Below are 15,295 nucleotides of genomic sequence, written 5' to 3'. Positions count from 1 at the left end.
AGGATTTAGAAGCTCCATCTCACATACTTTTAACATGTAGCCAGGAGAGACCAGTCCTTGGAGAAGGACATTATGATTGGAAGGGTGAAGCGACCATGCAGGAGAGGAAGATCCTGGATAAGGTGGATTGACATGGTGACGGGGCAGTGAGATTGTTTCAGCATAGCAGGGTTCAGAGTTCTTGAACATAGGATGGCTATGAGTTGCAGGCTACTCAATGGCACATAACAACATCAATAACAACAACCTTTATAGGATCAGATCCTCATGTGTTTATCCCATGGAGCCTCTAGTGGGTTCAAAGCAACAAGCAGCCAAACACTTAACCACTGTACACCCAGGGCTCCTTTTTTCCTCACAGAGAAGCAAAAAGCCAAACCCACTTCTCTCAACCAAATCTTGCTTCTGAGTTGGTTCTGACTCGTGGTAACTTTCCGTTGGGTTTCTGAGCCTATGAATCTTTATGGGAGATTTCCCATCTTCCTTCCTAGAAGCAGCTGGTAAATTCAAACTGTTTCCAGTTTAAATGTTATCTCAGAGCAATAGATTCAGAAGTTCATTCAGCTTCAGTGATTCCATAATAGATTCCATGAGAATTTGAAATTCTGTTGTATATTTCCCTCCTTTTGATCGGAATCCTGCTGTGAAGTCTTTAATAAAAACATTCAGGAATGATAGCTGGCTTCACCTAGTTCTAATCTCATGGCAAAGGAGCCTCAGTGTTTGGAAGGAGGTTCCACAAAAGGACCGTGCCCTGAGCATTGACCCTGACCTCACCCCTGAGCATTGACTGCTGAGAGGCCTGGCTCCTGTTCCCATCAGCCAGCCGGTCAACGCCAATCTCTGTACAGTAGGGGAGCTTATCCTTTGAAATGGGCCCCTCTGCCCCAGAGGAGTCATTAACTTGGAGCTACTGACTTGACCTGTTCAGAGTGAGAAACAAAGCTGCCAACACTGGCTTCTTCGGGCCAAACAGAGTCTCCTTGTCCTGGTGAGAAATCAAGGCAGAGGCACATGGCTTGGGTTTCCCAGACTGAAGCCAACCCTGTTTCCCGCCGGGCCCCCAGGGCAGTGTGCTGACTAGAGCCATTTGTCTAGAGACCAGGGGAAAACAAAAGCCTTTTCACTTCTCAGGCATCCCAGCTTGGCAGGCCCCCCAGTGGCCAGGGTGCCTGCCTCCCCCCTACATGGGTTTCTGGCTGGTAGCAAGAGGCCACAAAACCCTCAGTGCCCATTGCCGAGTGCTCCCCATACCTTCTCCCCCAGGAGAGGGTGTAGAGCAGGAACCCCCTCCTCTGACTTGGGCTGTGGTTCAGTCCCAGCCCTGTGATGTAGCTATGGGATGCAGGCTGGGTGTCTGATGACTCTAGGCCTCAGTTTCCTGTTCTGTGAGATGGGTGGATTGATTGATGGATGGGTGAGTGGATGGCTAAAATGCCATAAAGGACATTGTTGTGTCAGTTGACAAAATAAGAATATACATGAATGGATAGATAGTTATTGGTTTGGTTTGTTTTTTTTTTTAAAAAAAAAGAAGAAGAAAGTAACACCTAAAAAAAGTAATAGTGACAATGATTCTTAAAAAATAAAAACAACCAAAAAAATTAAATAAATAAAAACAACCCACACCAACCTGAGTGTTTGTAATCTCAAAAAGAAAATTAAGTTACTCAAAATTAAAAAAAATATGAAAGGTAGGTTAGCTGAAATACTGTATCGTTGTTAAATGCCCTGACGTTAATAACTGTGCTTTGATTATATAAGAGAATGTCCTTATTCTTAGAAAATCCATACTGTGCTGCGTGCAACTTACTCTCAGATAATTCCTGGCAGGGTCAGGGAAAATGCAAATGTATATAGACATATATCTAAAGAGAAAAGGTATGGATAATAAAGTAAATAAGAAAGGAAAAAAAGCCAAATAGATGAATCTGAGTGAAGGGAGACGTGATGTTGTTTGTGCCATTATTGTCGTTTCTCTGTAAGCTTGAAGTCACTTCTAAATAGAATATTACAAGGACTGCTAAACCTCCTTTCTGAGTTGCTCCCTGCCACAGGTGGTAAGAGCCACCTCCCTACCCCAGAGAGCATTGGAGCCCCACTGGCCACCCCACAGCCAGCCTCTGGTCTGCTGCCTCAGTTACCCCTCCTGTCCTGCAGGAGGGTCCACAGAGGTCAGTGCTCTGAACTCATGCCATGGAGCTCATGAAGCCACACCTTCTCCTCTGAGGCCAGATGGCCAAGCAAAGCAGCATGTTTGCTGGATGACGTTTCGAAAGCAATCTCGTCCTCCCTTGGAAGACCAGCCTGTCCTTGCCTTTCACTCCCTGGTGTAGGCTGGCTGCTCCTGGCGTTGCTCCATTGCTTTGCCAGCTGTGAAATTTGAAAATGGAGCCTTAGCCTTCCTGGTGTGAGCAGTTGGTCATGCGTCGCCTCTGGGGCTTCTTCCAGGCACGAATCCAAATGGATATGTTTGCTGATCGATTCCTCACCCTTCTGTTCGGAGTGCCTTTAAGGTTGTTTGAGAGGTAGCCCTGAGTATTGGACATCATGACAGTCTGCTGAGGTGTCAGTGCAGGAGGTGCAAGGACTGGTTCCTTCAGACTCAGCCCCACCCCCAGGGCTGCCTGTGGAGGGTAGTTTGAGAAAGAGCTTCTCCATTGGATATGGGTTGTGAGGAGTACGCACCATAAATGGGACTTGTAAGACTTCTGCTACAACAAGAGGCCTGTTGATGAGACCTGCCTCCGTTTTCTTTCTGTTGGCCATGGGGAACCAGGCAAGTCTGTTGAGCTGTACTGGCACAGAGCTCTATGTCCCATTCTCTACCACAGATAAAAGAGCCCTCAGTGCCCACTGCCCCAAGCACCCAGCTCGCCAGACTCAAAGGGCGGGAGAAAGCTGCTTCTCTCCTCTAAGGCCTCTGCTGTTCCGTGGTCACACATGGTAGCTAGTCTCCAAAGGTGGCCCATAGTGACCCACACCTTCCAGCTCTTGGGCCGCGTGTGCATCCATCGGTCCCCCAACATTGAGTCTAGACTACTAGAACCTGCTAGAAAGAACACTGTGATTTCCAGGACCAGCTTATTATTAAAAGCAGCTGTCTTCTGTAGTGTCACCACGTGTTGGTACTGAAGACATTTCCCTCTTGGAACACAGCTACCATGCTGTGAGAAGACCAAGCCACACAGAGAAATTACGTGGAGGCTCTGCCATCCACAGTCCTGGCCACACTCGCAGCAGCTGTGCCAGTTGTGCTGGCGCTGTCTTGGACCCTAAGCCTCGATGGCCTTCTGATGTCCCAGCCACCATCTGACAGCCACCGCAAACAAGACCATGAGCATGAACCCAGCTGATCCAAGTCCATTCACAAGACCATAAGAAAGAATAATGAATAGGGGTCAAAGCTGCTCGATTTGGGTAATTTTTCATGTGGTGGGTCAGAACTGGAACCTCCAACCTGGCCAGATGACTGAAGTGCTGATGGAACTGGGGAGTGAGCCTCGTTTTTCACCTGCCTTGGGTCTGACTCTTCGCTCTGTTTGGCCATGCCTGGCTTTCTCTGGTTGGTCGCCACTTTCTCAGGACTTGGTGGGAGGATAGCAGGAGAGGTTGACCCACATGTGGACTGACTCAACAGACTGCAGAAGCTAGAGGTCCCAGAAGGGACGAGAGGGTTGGTGTGAGAGTGCTTCTGGTAAATGTGGGAGAACTAGACAGTCCTTTTCATGTAAAACCAGAGCTCCTGGAGGTAATGTAACTGCCATCAATTCAGTTCCAACTCATAAGCAACCCTCCATCAGGTTTCTCAGGCTGTAAACAGCAGTGGGAGGAGACTGCCCTTCTTCCTCCTTCAGAGCCACTGGATTCGAACTGTTAGAGATGTGTAGCCTTTAAGTTAGTGCACCACGCTGCATCTGCTTACTCTACACTTGCTTACTCATCTCTGCCCCAGAGCTTAGCACTCCTTGACCTTCTGCATAAGTAGATCTTCCTCCTTGGCTCCAGGGAGCATGTCAGTCAATCCAGGCCTGGCATGAATACACTGGGGACCTGGGCAGGTAGAAGCAAACCCTGATCCCTGCAGAGGAAGTGACTGTCTGGTGGGAGAGACATGGGCTTTGCCAGTCAGTTGGGAGACTGACACAGCCTTCATCCTCAGCAAGCCCTTGACCCACTGCAGAATGCAGTGAGACTCAGGATGCAGAGAATAGCTACCCTTGTTTCCCTTTGTCTAAGACAATACAGGAGCCAGGGGCTGAGTGAGCAAGCCTCCTGGTCCTGAGAAATCTTTTCAAGAAACCTTCAGCACAGGTCAGGCTAGACCCCCCAGTGCGACTACCGCCTTTCCCTGTCATTCAAGTGTCCAGGACTTGCCGGGGTTCCCCGGAGAGGATGTGTGTCCCGGCCCCACGCCTCGGGGAGCACTCACAGTTGATGACGGCCGGTAGCTGACAGTGCCCATGCGGGTGGTACTGCCCAGAAGCCCAGCCTCAGACACGGAGCAGAATTAAAAAGAGCTGCCAGACTTGCTCCGGCAGAGGAAGAGTAGGTGGGTTTGTTTAAAATACTCCCATTACAGTCAGTTAACCTTTATGTTCCCTAAATGAAAATTGTATAAACCTGAAATTTTCGTTGATCAGGTTGCCTAGTTACAGGCGGCAGGTTTTCATAAGACAATGCAATAGATTGTCACCGATAGGGCTATTAGGAAGTGAGCTGGTTAGCGGTATTATTCCCAGCCGGGTGTTGGTGTTTGTAATTATCCGTCTGCTGGAGCAGAGCACGCCCATCTTCCCGGCTTGGGGCAGGTTCATGCAAATAAGATTTCTCTAAGCTGCTCTCAGGTGCCCCTGAGGTGGACCCAAGGGTCCAGGAGTCCAGAAGCCATTGTCACCCTTGGTTTAGAAGCAAAATCCAAAAGACCAGGCGCTGATGAGTATTTAAATCACCTTTTCTTCTTACAACAGTGATATTCATAAGCAGACAACTTGGAAAATTAATAATAGGAAAATATATGGTGAAATTAAAACCCAGAAGTTAGTTGACGACAGCTGTGTTATATCCTTGTAGGGTTGCGTGCTTTTATTCTGTAGTGTGTGCCTCTTTAAAGTGCCCAAGAGCAAGAATGTCCATTGAAAGACTAAGGTGCATCTAACCCCAGCCAATGGTGTTTTCATTTGCCTTGTATGCAAAAGTTGGACAGTAAATAAGCAAGAATGCCTTTGAGTTGTCGTATTGGTAAAGAGTATTGACTATATTGTGGACTGCCAAATAACAACATGGAGGAAGTACAATAAGGGTCCCCTTTGGAGGCAAGAATAATCACATTTCATCTCTTATTCTTTGGCCATGTTATCAGAAGGGCATGTCCTTGGAAAAGACGTCAGGGTTGGGAAAGTAAAGAGTCATCAACAAAGATGAAAACCTTCAACAAGACAGATTGACACAGTAACTGCAGCAGCGTGCTTGAGCATGACAGATCCTGAGGCGCAGGATAGGACCAGAGCTCCATGAGTCCATCAACCTCACCAGCAACAACTACACTTACTTGTTTCGTTTCTGCAAAATTGATGTAATTTTGCAGATTCCTCATATGTTGTGTTTAGGGTGACCAATGGCCCTATTTTACTGAGGGTGTAGGACTTTCCCCAGTATCAGCCAGTTACTACTGAGTTGACTTCAAGTTGGATTCAGAAGAGGTCATAGCATGAGGAATATCATTACTGATATATGCAGATGGATCTTGACACAAAGCAGAGAGTACCAGATAGATGTTTCCTGGTGTTTTGACTATGCAAGGACATTTGACTATGTAGATTGTAACAAATTATGGCTGACTCTGAGGAGAATAGAAATCCTAGAACACTTAATTGTGCTCATGTGAAACCTATACATAGACCAAGAAGCAGTTCTCCAAACAAAAGGAGGACACTGCATGGTTTAAAATCAGGAAAGGGATTCATCAGGGTTGTATCTTTTCTCAGTATCCAATCTGTATACTGAATGAATTATTCAAGCAACTGGCCTATATGAAGAAGGTGACATCAAGATTGGAGGAGCAACTCATCAACAGTCTATATTAGGCAAATGACACACCTTTGTTTGCAGAAAGTGAAGAGAACTTGAAACGTTGGCTTCAGAAGATAAAAACTACAATTCTCAATATGGATTACATCTTAATGTTAAGAAAACAAAATCCTCCCCCCTGCACCAATAGGCAACATCATGGTAGATGGAGAAAAGATTGTAGTTGTCACCAGTTTCATCTTACTTGGATCCACAATCAGCACGCATGGTAACAGCATGCAAGAAATCAAAAGATGTATTATGCTGGTAAGATCTCCTGTCAAGACCTCTCCAGAGTACTAACGACTCAGATGTGCCTGTCCACGCGATGATATTTTCAGTTGCCTCCTCTACATCCGAAAGTTGGACAGTGAATAAGGGTGAGAATGCCAAAACAAGCCTATCTGGGAAGAATTACATCTGTGATGCACCTTAGAGGCAAAGATAGCGAAATTTTGTCTCACATACTTTGGACATGTTGCCAGGAGGACCCAGGTCTTGGGGAAAAAAAGACATCAGGCCAGGAAAAGGCTGAGGATTAGAGAAAGAGAATAAGATATTCAACAAGATGGATTGACACAAGGTCTGTAACACCAGGCTGGAGGAGATCACAGGTGGTAAAGATGGCCCAGGATAGGGCACAGTTCATCGTTGTTTATAGGTTCACTGTGCATCAGAGTTAATTCAATGGCACCTAACAACAACAATGGTGAATAGCTTTATCTCCATATCATTGTGAAACAAATTTCTAAAAGTGTAATTTTAAAAATAGGGACATTTTATGGCCTTCGATAAAAGTATATGCTAGTTTCCATACCTGCTCCCCATTTTCTTAAGAAGCCTGACATCAGATATATTTTAACACTTAGTAAAACATGTCTTCCTTGTTTACGATGTTTGAATTACTTGTTTTGGTCCTTTACCCATTGCTTTGTAAAAGCACTTGTGTATTACTCTTAATGTTAGCCCTTTTTTAAGCAATGTATGCTGAACCTAGTCTGACTTGGTCTTGATGGAGAAGACTCACTGTGAACAATGGGAATTTTCTGTGTTATGGAGATACCCCTAGCAGCTGTTGAGCTAAGTGGAGTTGTTGCCTCTATTCCATATGCCCCACTCTGCTTTTTGAGTAAGACACCTGATTCTTCTCTTTTCTGCATCACAGACTGACGTACTATTGCTTTTTGCTGCTGTAAGCATCTCTGCCTCACCCTCCAACATCCTGTCTTTAACAGCAATGCAGTTGACTTTGGAAAGCCATACTTATTAAATCTATTTTAAAGACTACAGTTGTGAACCGTAAGGCAGAGTCTAAGGCTCTCCCTGGTAAAACAGAGTAGAGACTTAACAGACAAGTGTTATCCTGGATGGCACAACATGGATTATTAACCTAGAAGTGGGTAGATCAAACTGGGTTTTCAAACTGATTCAACCCCCTGCTGGGAATTTGCTTTTCTCTCACCTCCCACCAAGATATGCTGAATCTGAACTTCCATAGATTCTGTTTCAGTGTATCTGCGTTGGATGTCTCAGCAGGCTTTTGACTGGAATGAACTGATTTGAAGCCCCGGTTCAAACTCACACAGTAGTACTGCGATAGAAAGACCTGGTGATCTGCTGCAACCAAGAAAGCCCCATGCAGCTGTTTTGTAGCACATTGTCATGAGTCAGAATTGGCACAATGGCAGTGGGTTTGGTTTGTTCCATTTCCTGTTTCATGTAGTTCAGTACATTTAAACAAATGACTTGGATGTGTGCGTGGAATAGGATTAAGACATTTCAAAGACAGAAAGGAAACAGGGAAAATTAGCAACCACTTGAGGATGTAGCTGTAAAATGATAAACCAGTCATGCAGATGGACAGAGCCGGTGTCTAATGGGATGACATCACTGCAGAAGGCAGTGGTGTGTGCTTGTGGAAATGGCAGCATCGCTGACTAAAAGTTTTTAAATTTTGGATTATGAGCCTTGATTTGCTGTGCTGTGACCTTCCAGCAGTCACTTTTCTCATCTGTAAAGCGGAAGTGAAATTAACCAGCCAGCCTATTTAACAGGAGAATCAAATGACCTAAAGGCATTGATGGCTCAGTGAGAGAACTCTCAGCTTTCACGCCAGAGACCCAGGTTCAGTTCCTGGCCAGTGTACCTCTTGCACAACCACCAGTCATCTATTGGTGGTGCCTTGTATGTTGCCAGGGACTCTTCTAGACTAACAGAGACAAGAAAGAAAGTCTTGGAGACCTAATTCTAAAAATCAGCCAATGAAAACCCTCTGAATCAGGAATAACAGCCCCATTCACCGCCATAAGGATGGCATGAGACTGGGCTGCATCTCCTTCTGTGCACAAGTTACTTTGAGGTGGGAGCCAACTCAGCTGTAGCCAGTAACAATGTCAGTGTCTGAAAATCAGAAGGGTTTTATTATTTCTTCTCTATTGTTATTAGTCCCAGAGACACCAGAAGCCTCTGTCTTATCTTAACTTCCCTGCCACCCTCGCAGACTTCAGTCTGACTTTAACTCAAGTGCGTGTATCTCACAGTACCATCCTTGCAGCCCCACCACAACCCAATTTCATCCTTGTAGGTTTTTCCAAAGTAGGATTTGCACAAGTGGTGTGTTTGCTTAAATATTTATTTTGCAGGCCATTTACTCGGCATGGCTATTTTTACAGTGAGTAAGGAGCAAGGCTGAAAATAACTTTACTGGTAACCAGCTCAGTTCTGCGTTTGACATTTTCGTGGAATTCATTTGCATCTCATTTGTCCGCCTCTCTGTTTCACAGGTAGAATGTAAGAAAGCTCAGCCGAAGGAAGTCATGTTCCCACCTGGGACAAGAGGCCGGGCCCGAGGACTGCCTTACACCATGGATGCGTTCATGCTGGGCATGGGCATGCTGGGTGAGTCTGGGCAGGGCCGGGAGGGCTCTGGAGACCTCTTTCCTGGGGGGGGGGGTGCCTAAGAGGCCAGCAAACTGCTTCGTCGGCCTGAGCCTCAGTTTCCTCATCTTACAAGGCAGCTGTGATAGCTTGTGAGCCTCCTTCCCTGTGTCTGGCTCTGAGAAGGAATTCAGCAGTATTTTCTCTCCTTTCTATCCACTTATTAAAAAAAGGAACCTGTGGGTGGTGCATAGGTTAAGGCAGGCAGCTGCCAATTAAAAGATTGGTGGTTTGAACCTACCCAGAGTCACCTCGGAAGAATGGTCTGGAGATTAGCTTCTGGAAAGAGAAAGAAAATCCTCTGATGCAGAGGTCTACCCTATACTTGTAGATGTGCTGTGAATTGACACTGATGTGTCTGCTGAGGTGTCTTGGCTTTGTTTGTTTTGGATAGAAGAGTCCCTGGGTGGTGCAGATGGTTAATGCACATTGGATGCTACCAGAAAGTATAGCGGTTCGAGTCTGCCCAGAGGTGCCTCAGTGATCCAGTTTCCAAAAGTCAGTCCCTGAGAACCTCGGGGTCACCATTACTGAGGGTCCACTTAGCACCACCATCACAATCTCCATCATTCTCCAGCCTATTGTTGTAATCACTGTGTCACTCCAGCTCATTCAGGGTCTTCCTCAACAGTGTTGGGGATGGTGCAGGATAGGGCAGGGTTCAGAGTGGTTGTACTTAGGGTTACTGCGAGTTGTGGTCAACTCAAGGGCACCTAACAATAACTCAACTCCACTGGGCAAGTCAAAAGAAGGAACAGTGGCCCTCCTCCCTACCTCTCTCTGCTCGGTAGAGGTTCTGAAAGGCCCAGGGATGCCTGGTGACTTAGACCATATATGGGCCAAGGATGCATTTTCTAAAACTTGGAAGAGGAGAAGAATTGGTGAGGGTGGGTGATAATCCTGTCTATTTAAATGATTAACATTTTTCTCTTGGGATATGAAAATTTGCATATAAATGGATGTTTTAAATAGCCTGTTTTACTCTTTATTTGGGGGAAAAAATGATGAAAGACAAAGTGTGTTTGTTCTGACTAAAAACGATCTCTCCTGGCTTTTAGAGAAATTGAGTTGCATATTATGCCCCTTTCCTTAAAGGTATCTCTGTCCTTCCTGCGTAGATAATTGAAAATCTTACGGCTTAAATGGCATGAAAGATGGAGAAAGCAGTGGAGATGCGTAATGGTGTGGGTCGCAACAATAATTAGAAATTTCAAGGCGCGAGAACAGTATTTTAGTGCAAGTTATTGTGTGTCCGGAAAATACTAATTAAATGGGATAAATGGTAGTTAATGGTAAAATTCCATCCAGGCACATGATCTGTCTAGTTTTAATGGGTTTTCATTTGGTTTGGCTAAGAGTCTCTCTTCTATATTGTTTGATAAGCTCTTTATAGATTTTCAAATTTGCTGCTGTGTAAATCATTTCTGGCTTAGTTTTACATTTATAGCCCTTGATCTTAAAAAGACCAAAGTATTTACTTGTCTAAGGAAATAGCAGGGAAAGGTAAAGTTATTTTAAGGACTTTGAAAAATGGAGAGAGATGCCATGTGAATGTTTCCAAAATGGTGAAGATGTTCATTTTTCTCAAAGCTTTTTTTTTTGAGGGGGGGTTTGTTTGGGTTTTTTTAGGTTTAGTGAAACTTCAAATAAAAATCCAATTGTAGTGTCTCAAGAACTGGCCAAATAATTCTGAAGCATATATAGAATAATAATATATTGTCCATGAGAACATCTTAAAAAGAGGGTTGAGAAGAGACTAGTTTAACCAAATACCAGAGCACTGTACAATAGTATTATGTATGCTGTATCGTATGTAAGGGAGTTCTGATGGCTTAGTAGTAAGGAATTGTTGTTCCAAGGGAGAAAGGTGGGCAGTCTCCTCCCGTTGATTTTCTACCTCTAAAAGCCACTGAAGAGTTGCCTGCAGGTCACTTCCACCACAGAGTTGCACAACAACAACAACAACAACAACAACACGCTTTCATAACTAAAGCAGCGTGGTAAATATGAAAACCCCTGTTGATAGGAAAGATTGAAGAGCCCAAACTAAATACACGTATGTCTAAGGGTGTAAATATTTATGATTTAAAAATCAATGAGATGAGAAAATTATCTCATGGTTGACTGTTAAGACAATTGATGACCTTTTGCTCAGAAAAGAGTTCTTATTTGGGCCATATATTGCATACTAAAATAAACCCCAGACTTTATTGGTTTTTATAGTTTCTTGTGAAAATATACTTAACAAAGTATAGACTACTTCAGCAGTTTCTTCATGTACTATTCAATGACATTTGTTGTAGTCTTCAAGTTACTTTACTTTTTCCCTTACTCTTTTCAATTATTTTACCATCACCAGTGCAAACTCGGGGTCCTCCTAAGCTTCTCATCTATCCTTTTGAGTTGCTATTGCCAACTTGACCACATAGAGATCATTCTTTAAAGGAGTATAATGCAAATATGTTTTTTAATTAGACTAAAGCGAGTTTATTGTTCAAAAATAACTTCCAGCCATGGATTCAGTTCCTGTTTAAAAATTCTTTGAGGTAATAGTTTTGGGGAAATCTCTGACCTCAGCAGATCTAGGAAGTCTGAATTTTAGGTGACTGTGAAGTCATGTTGCACACACCCCCTCTTTTGAGCAACATTCCTCTAGCATCTTTGATCTAAGCATTCAGTATTGGTAGTTGGTTTTCATTGCCTATTTTTATTTTGATTGTATATTTGTTGGAAGTTTGCATAGAAAATTAAGTTCCTGTTGAACAATTTCTGTACATTTTATTCCGTGTCATTGGTTACATTTTTAACAATTTGTCAGCATTCTTATTCAATCCAGTATTGGTAGTTTCACATTTTAAGATAAAACCTTAATGAAAAAGAATGGAGCCCAATACTATCTGCTGACTTTTGGAATCTTGAATTTAAAACATTTGCGTATAAAGACTACAGTGCATGCATTGGAAGACTTTTAGATCTGTTTAGGTCATTTCTAAGTAGGTTTCCATTGGTTTAACTGTTTCCAAATGTGCAGAAGAAACTCAAAGCTCAGCCCTTCATTTTCCATCTTAAAAAGCAAAGTGCAGTCCAGTAGAGCTTCTTACTCTGGAAATGTCCTGTATCCGTGCTGCCCAACACAGTACCCACTACCTAGCCACCTGTAACTGTTGTGCTTGGTGCAGTGTGGCCTGTGTGATGAGGGTCTGAGGTTTTTATTTTACTTAATTGTAGTTAAATGGCAACATGTGGCTCGTAGCTAGATCGGACAGTATAGGTCTTGAGGAGCCCCAGGGACTCGGGCTGGCTCTGGCGACCGAGCATCTTTATAGATTTGGGATTTCACTCCTTGCCTAAGGATTCTTGGCAATTTGAGGTTGCATCTGTATGCAGACCCATGGTGGGACGGGGTCTTTGGCTTCATGCACCAGATGCTTCATACTCTGACAGCTCCCTGGATACAGCCTTTGTCTCTTTCAAGTCAGGCTCACAGTGGGTGCAGCTTTCCATGACTGAGTGGCTGAGAAGAGAGCCTGGGAGAAGGTGCGGCATGGCACCTGTCTAGAATGCATACAGCTTGTAGGGTCGGTGCAAAGATCTAGAACCACTGTTCTGGGGTGCCTGCCAACATCTCCCCACAAATGAGACCCTGGAACGAGCTGACTGACAAATCCCAATTCTGTTGTGGATTCGGAGTTTTGTTCCTGTGATGGAAAGCTGATCTGCTCAAGGAGGGTGGTTATCCAGGCAGAAGGCTTGGTTTTTCACCCTAGCGGCCAGAGATAATTACTGTGGGATTGATCAGGCGTCCAGAGTACTGGAGCAAATAAATTGTGCAGTGGCCAGTGCGGGAGGGGCCCAGCTGCTAATGGAAGTGGTGGCGAGGTCGTCCCGCCGTGATGTGGCTTGATGGAGCGTCCGCCTGGGTCTGCTGTAATGTGCTATTGATATGCAGCCAGCCAATTTCCCCTGTGTGGCTGGGGCTGTGAGCCGTCAGAGCAGAGCTGGGCTTCACAGCAGTAAATGAAGAGGAAAATTGAAGTAATGTTGTATTATAAATTTATGATTTCATCTGCCTGACCTGGAGGATGTTCCGTGATGGGGAGTGAAGATAAGATCCCCCACCCGGCAGAGGCCCAGATCCTCATCTTGGTTGTGCAGGAGATGATGTTGACTCGTCCAGGAAGATCGGGGTGAGGCCCAAAGTTGGGGTGAAGTTAGGTGTGCCTTTCTTCTCATTGAAGTAGAAAATTCCGGGTACAGCAGCCAGCAAACAAATAAAAGTGGCATCAGGCTGTTGGCTCAAAAGTAGAGAGGGTCTCATATTCTATCCCCCAGGGAGTCTTGAAGGTGACACCTTGGCTTACACCCGGGCTGTCAGATTGACTCAGATATTTAAGGGCCCTCGGTGCTGACAGGGGAGCAGAGGAGCCATTTTTCATCAGGAAGGCCTCGTGAACAGCAGTGATGTGACTGTTTTCATATGATCTGCTTATCAATAGCGTTGAAATAATGGTATAAGAAATGTAGAGCTGAAAGATTTTATTTCATAGCAGGTGATTAATCTGGAGGAGAGTTGAGCTGCCCAGCCATGAAATAAACACGAGGAAGGAGTAGAGGGAGGGTGTCTGGTGGAGACATTCAAGTCCCTCTTTGTCCCTCGTCCTGTCTCTTCTCCCCGAGGAGCCCTGCGTCTCACTTGAGTCCCGCCCTCAGTAGTTAGTGGGCAGTTGCAGGGTCATGGTATTGTGTCACACCTGGGCATCTTCTGCCGGCCAGGTACTCTGTACTGGACAGTGGACACAGGGCCACAGGTGAGAGTGAGTGGCAAGACCCTTGACAGGTGGAATCGTGCCAACTGGCTATTGTGTTTTCACTATAAATTTAAGGGTCATGCAAAAAGTTACCACACTCAGCTGCTAATCAAAAGGTTGGAAGTTCAAATCCATCTGTGTGAGTGCCTCGTAAGAAAGGCCTGGAGATCAGCTTCTGAAAAATCAGCCATGGAAGAATCCTACAGAGTGTGGTTCTACCCTGACACACACAGGACAGAGTTACAGCCACAGCAGTGCTTCCCCACCCCACCCCCCTTCTTTCCTGGCTCAAGCAGGAATAAGGAACTATGGCTGGTCTAGGTTGAGAACCTGGTCAGGCCAGTGTTGCCAGGGGCTATAGACTTTCTGTGTGTAGCAAGACTGAAACCCGAAGATAAATGAGAGGGCCACAGAGGAATGACTTTCGGCCAGAGGCAGGCCAGGAGCCCAAGTCTTCGAGCTGCAGGTCCAGCCAGCTTCTGGTTCAAATCTGATGGCGTGTTGTTCACAGGAGGATGCCATGGCACCACCAAAGGTAGGGAGGCGAGGGAATGAGTGCCCAGCTTGTCCTCTGATGTGTGAAAGCTCTGGACAGGCAGCATGAAACCAGAGGACTCACACTTCCAGAGCCCATGCAAGCTAGAACTTGGGAACAATTTTATCCTGACCTGTAGGGTTGTCACTGGTTCATTTTCAGGAGCCAGTTGGCAGGCCTTGCTTCCCAGCCCATCAAAACCTGGAAGCTATGTTGTAACTTCTCCATTATGGATGAGACTTTGCTAGTATTTGAAATAACCTGCTGGCATAATAACTTCCACCACAGTATGGCAGAGTGATAGATGGGTCACTCATTGCCCTCAAGTCAAAACTGACTCACAGCTCACCCTCCAGCATGTTTTCCGAGGCTGTAAATCACATGGAAGGAGATTGAGCATCTTTCTCCCACAGAGCAGCTGGTGGATTCGAGCTTTGTGCGTGCCTTCTGGATTGTAGCATAGCTTCTTGCCACTAGGCCACCAGATCTCCCTCATAGAGGGGTTGTCGGAACCAACCCATAGCTGACTCTCTGGCGGGTTTTCAGAGGCCTTTAATCGCACAAGAGGAGATTGTCCACCCTTCTCCCACAAAGCTTCTGGCGGCCTTGAACTATGTTCCTTCGGTATTGTGGCGCAGCTTCTTCCCACTGGGCCACCAGAGCCCCCTCATTGAGGAGTAGTGAAGATTTATTCCACCTTTTAAAAACTATCCCTAGACACACACTCCTGGGGTTTCATCATTTGCCTACCCAGAGGATCTGCATGTTATCAAGAGAGAATGTTGTCCTTTAAGTGCGAGAAGATGAATCACTTTAGTTGGAAAACATTCTGAATGCACAGTGGTTGTCACAGTGGACCTGAGCCTATCAAAGACAGTGACAGTGATGCTGGACGGGGCAAACTGCCTTCTGTGGCACGTGGGGTCCCTGTGAGTCAGAGCTGCAG

General features: G+C 45.3%; 1 protein-coding gene across 2 annotated transcripts in view; it reads left to right on the top strand.

Moving 5' to 3' along the window:
* Positions 1-15,295, top strand: part of MSI2 (musashi RNA-binding protein 2) — a 493,957-nt gene that overhangs the window by 428,175 nt on the left and 50,487 nt on the right. For both annotated transcript variants that reach the window (XM_006889256.1, XM_006889257.1), the window contains exon 8: positions 8,853-8,967. In XM_006889256.1, coding sequence (XP_006889318.1) covers positions 8,853-8,967 — 115 coding nt within the window. The remainder of the gene's footprint in view (positions 1-8,852; positions 8,968-15,295) is intronic.

This window comes from Elephantulus edwardii, unplaced genomic scaffold (genome assembly GCF_000299155.1).
Source record: "Elephantulus edwardii isolate Elephantulus edwardi_28Jun2011 unplaced genomic scaffold, EleEdw1.0 scaffold00077, whole genome shotgun sequence".
Taxonomy (NCBI): domain Eukaryota; kingdom Metazoa; phylum Chordata; class Mammalia; order Macroscelidea; family Macroscelididae; genus Elephantulus; species Elephantulus edwardii.
This window is presented reverse-complemented; position numbering and strand designations above follow the sequence as displayed.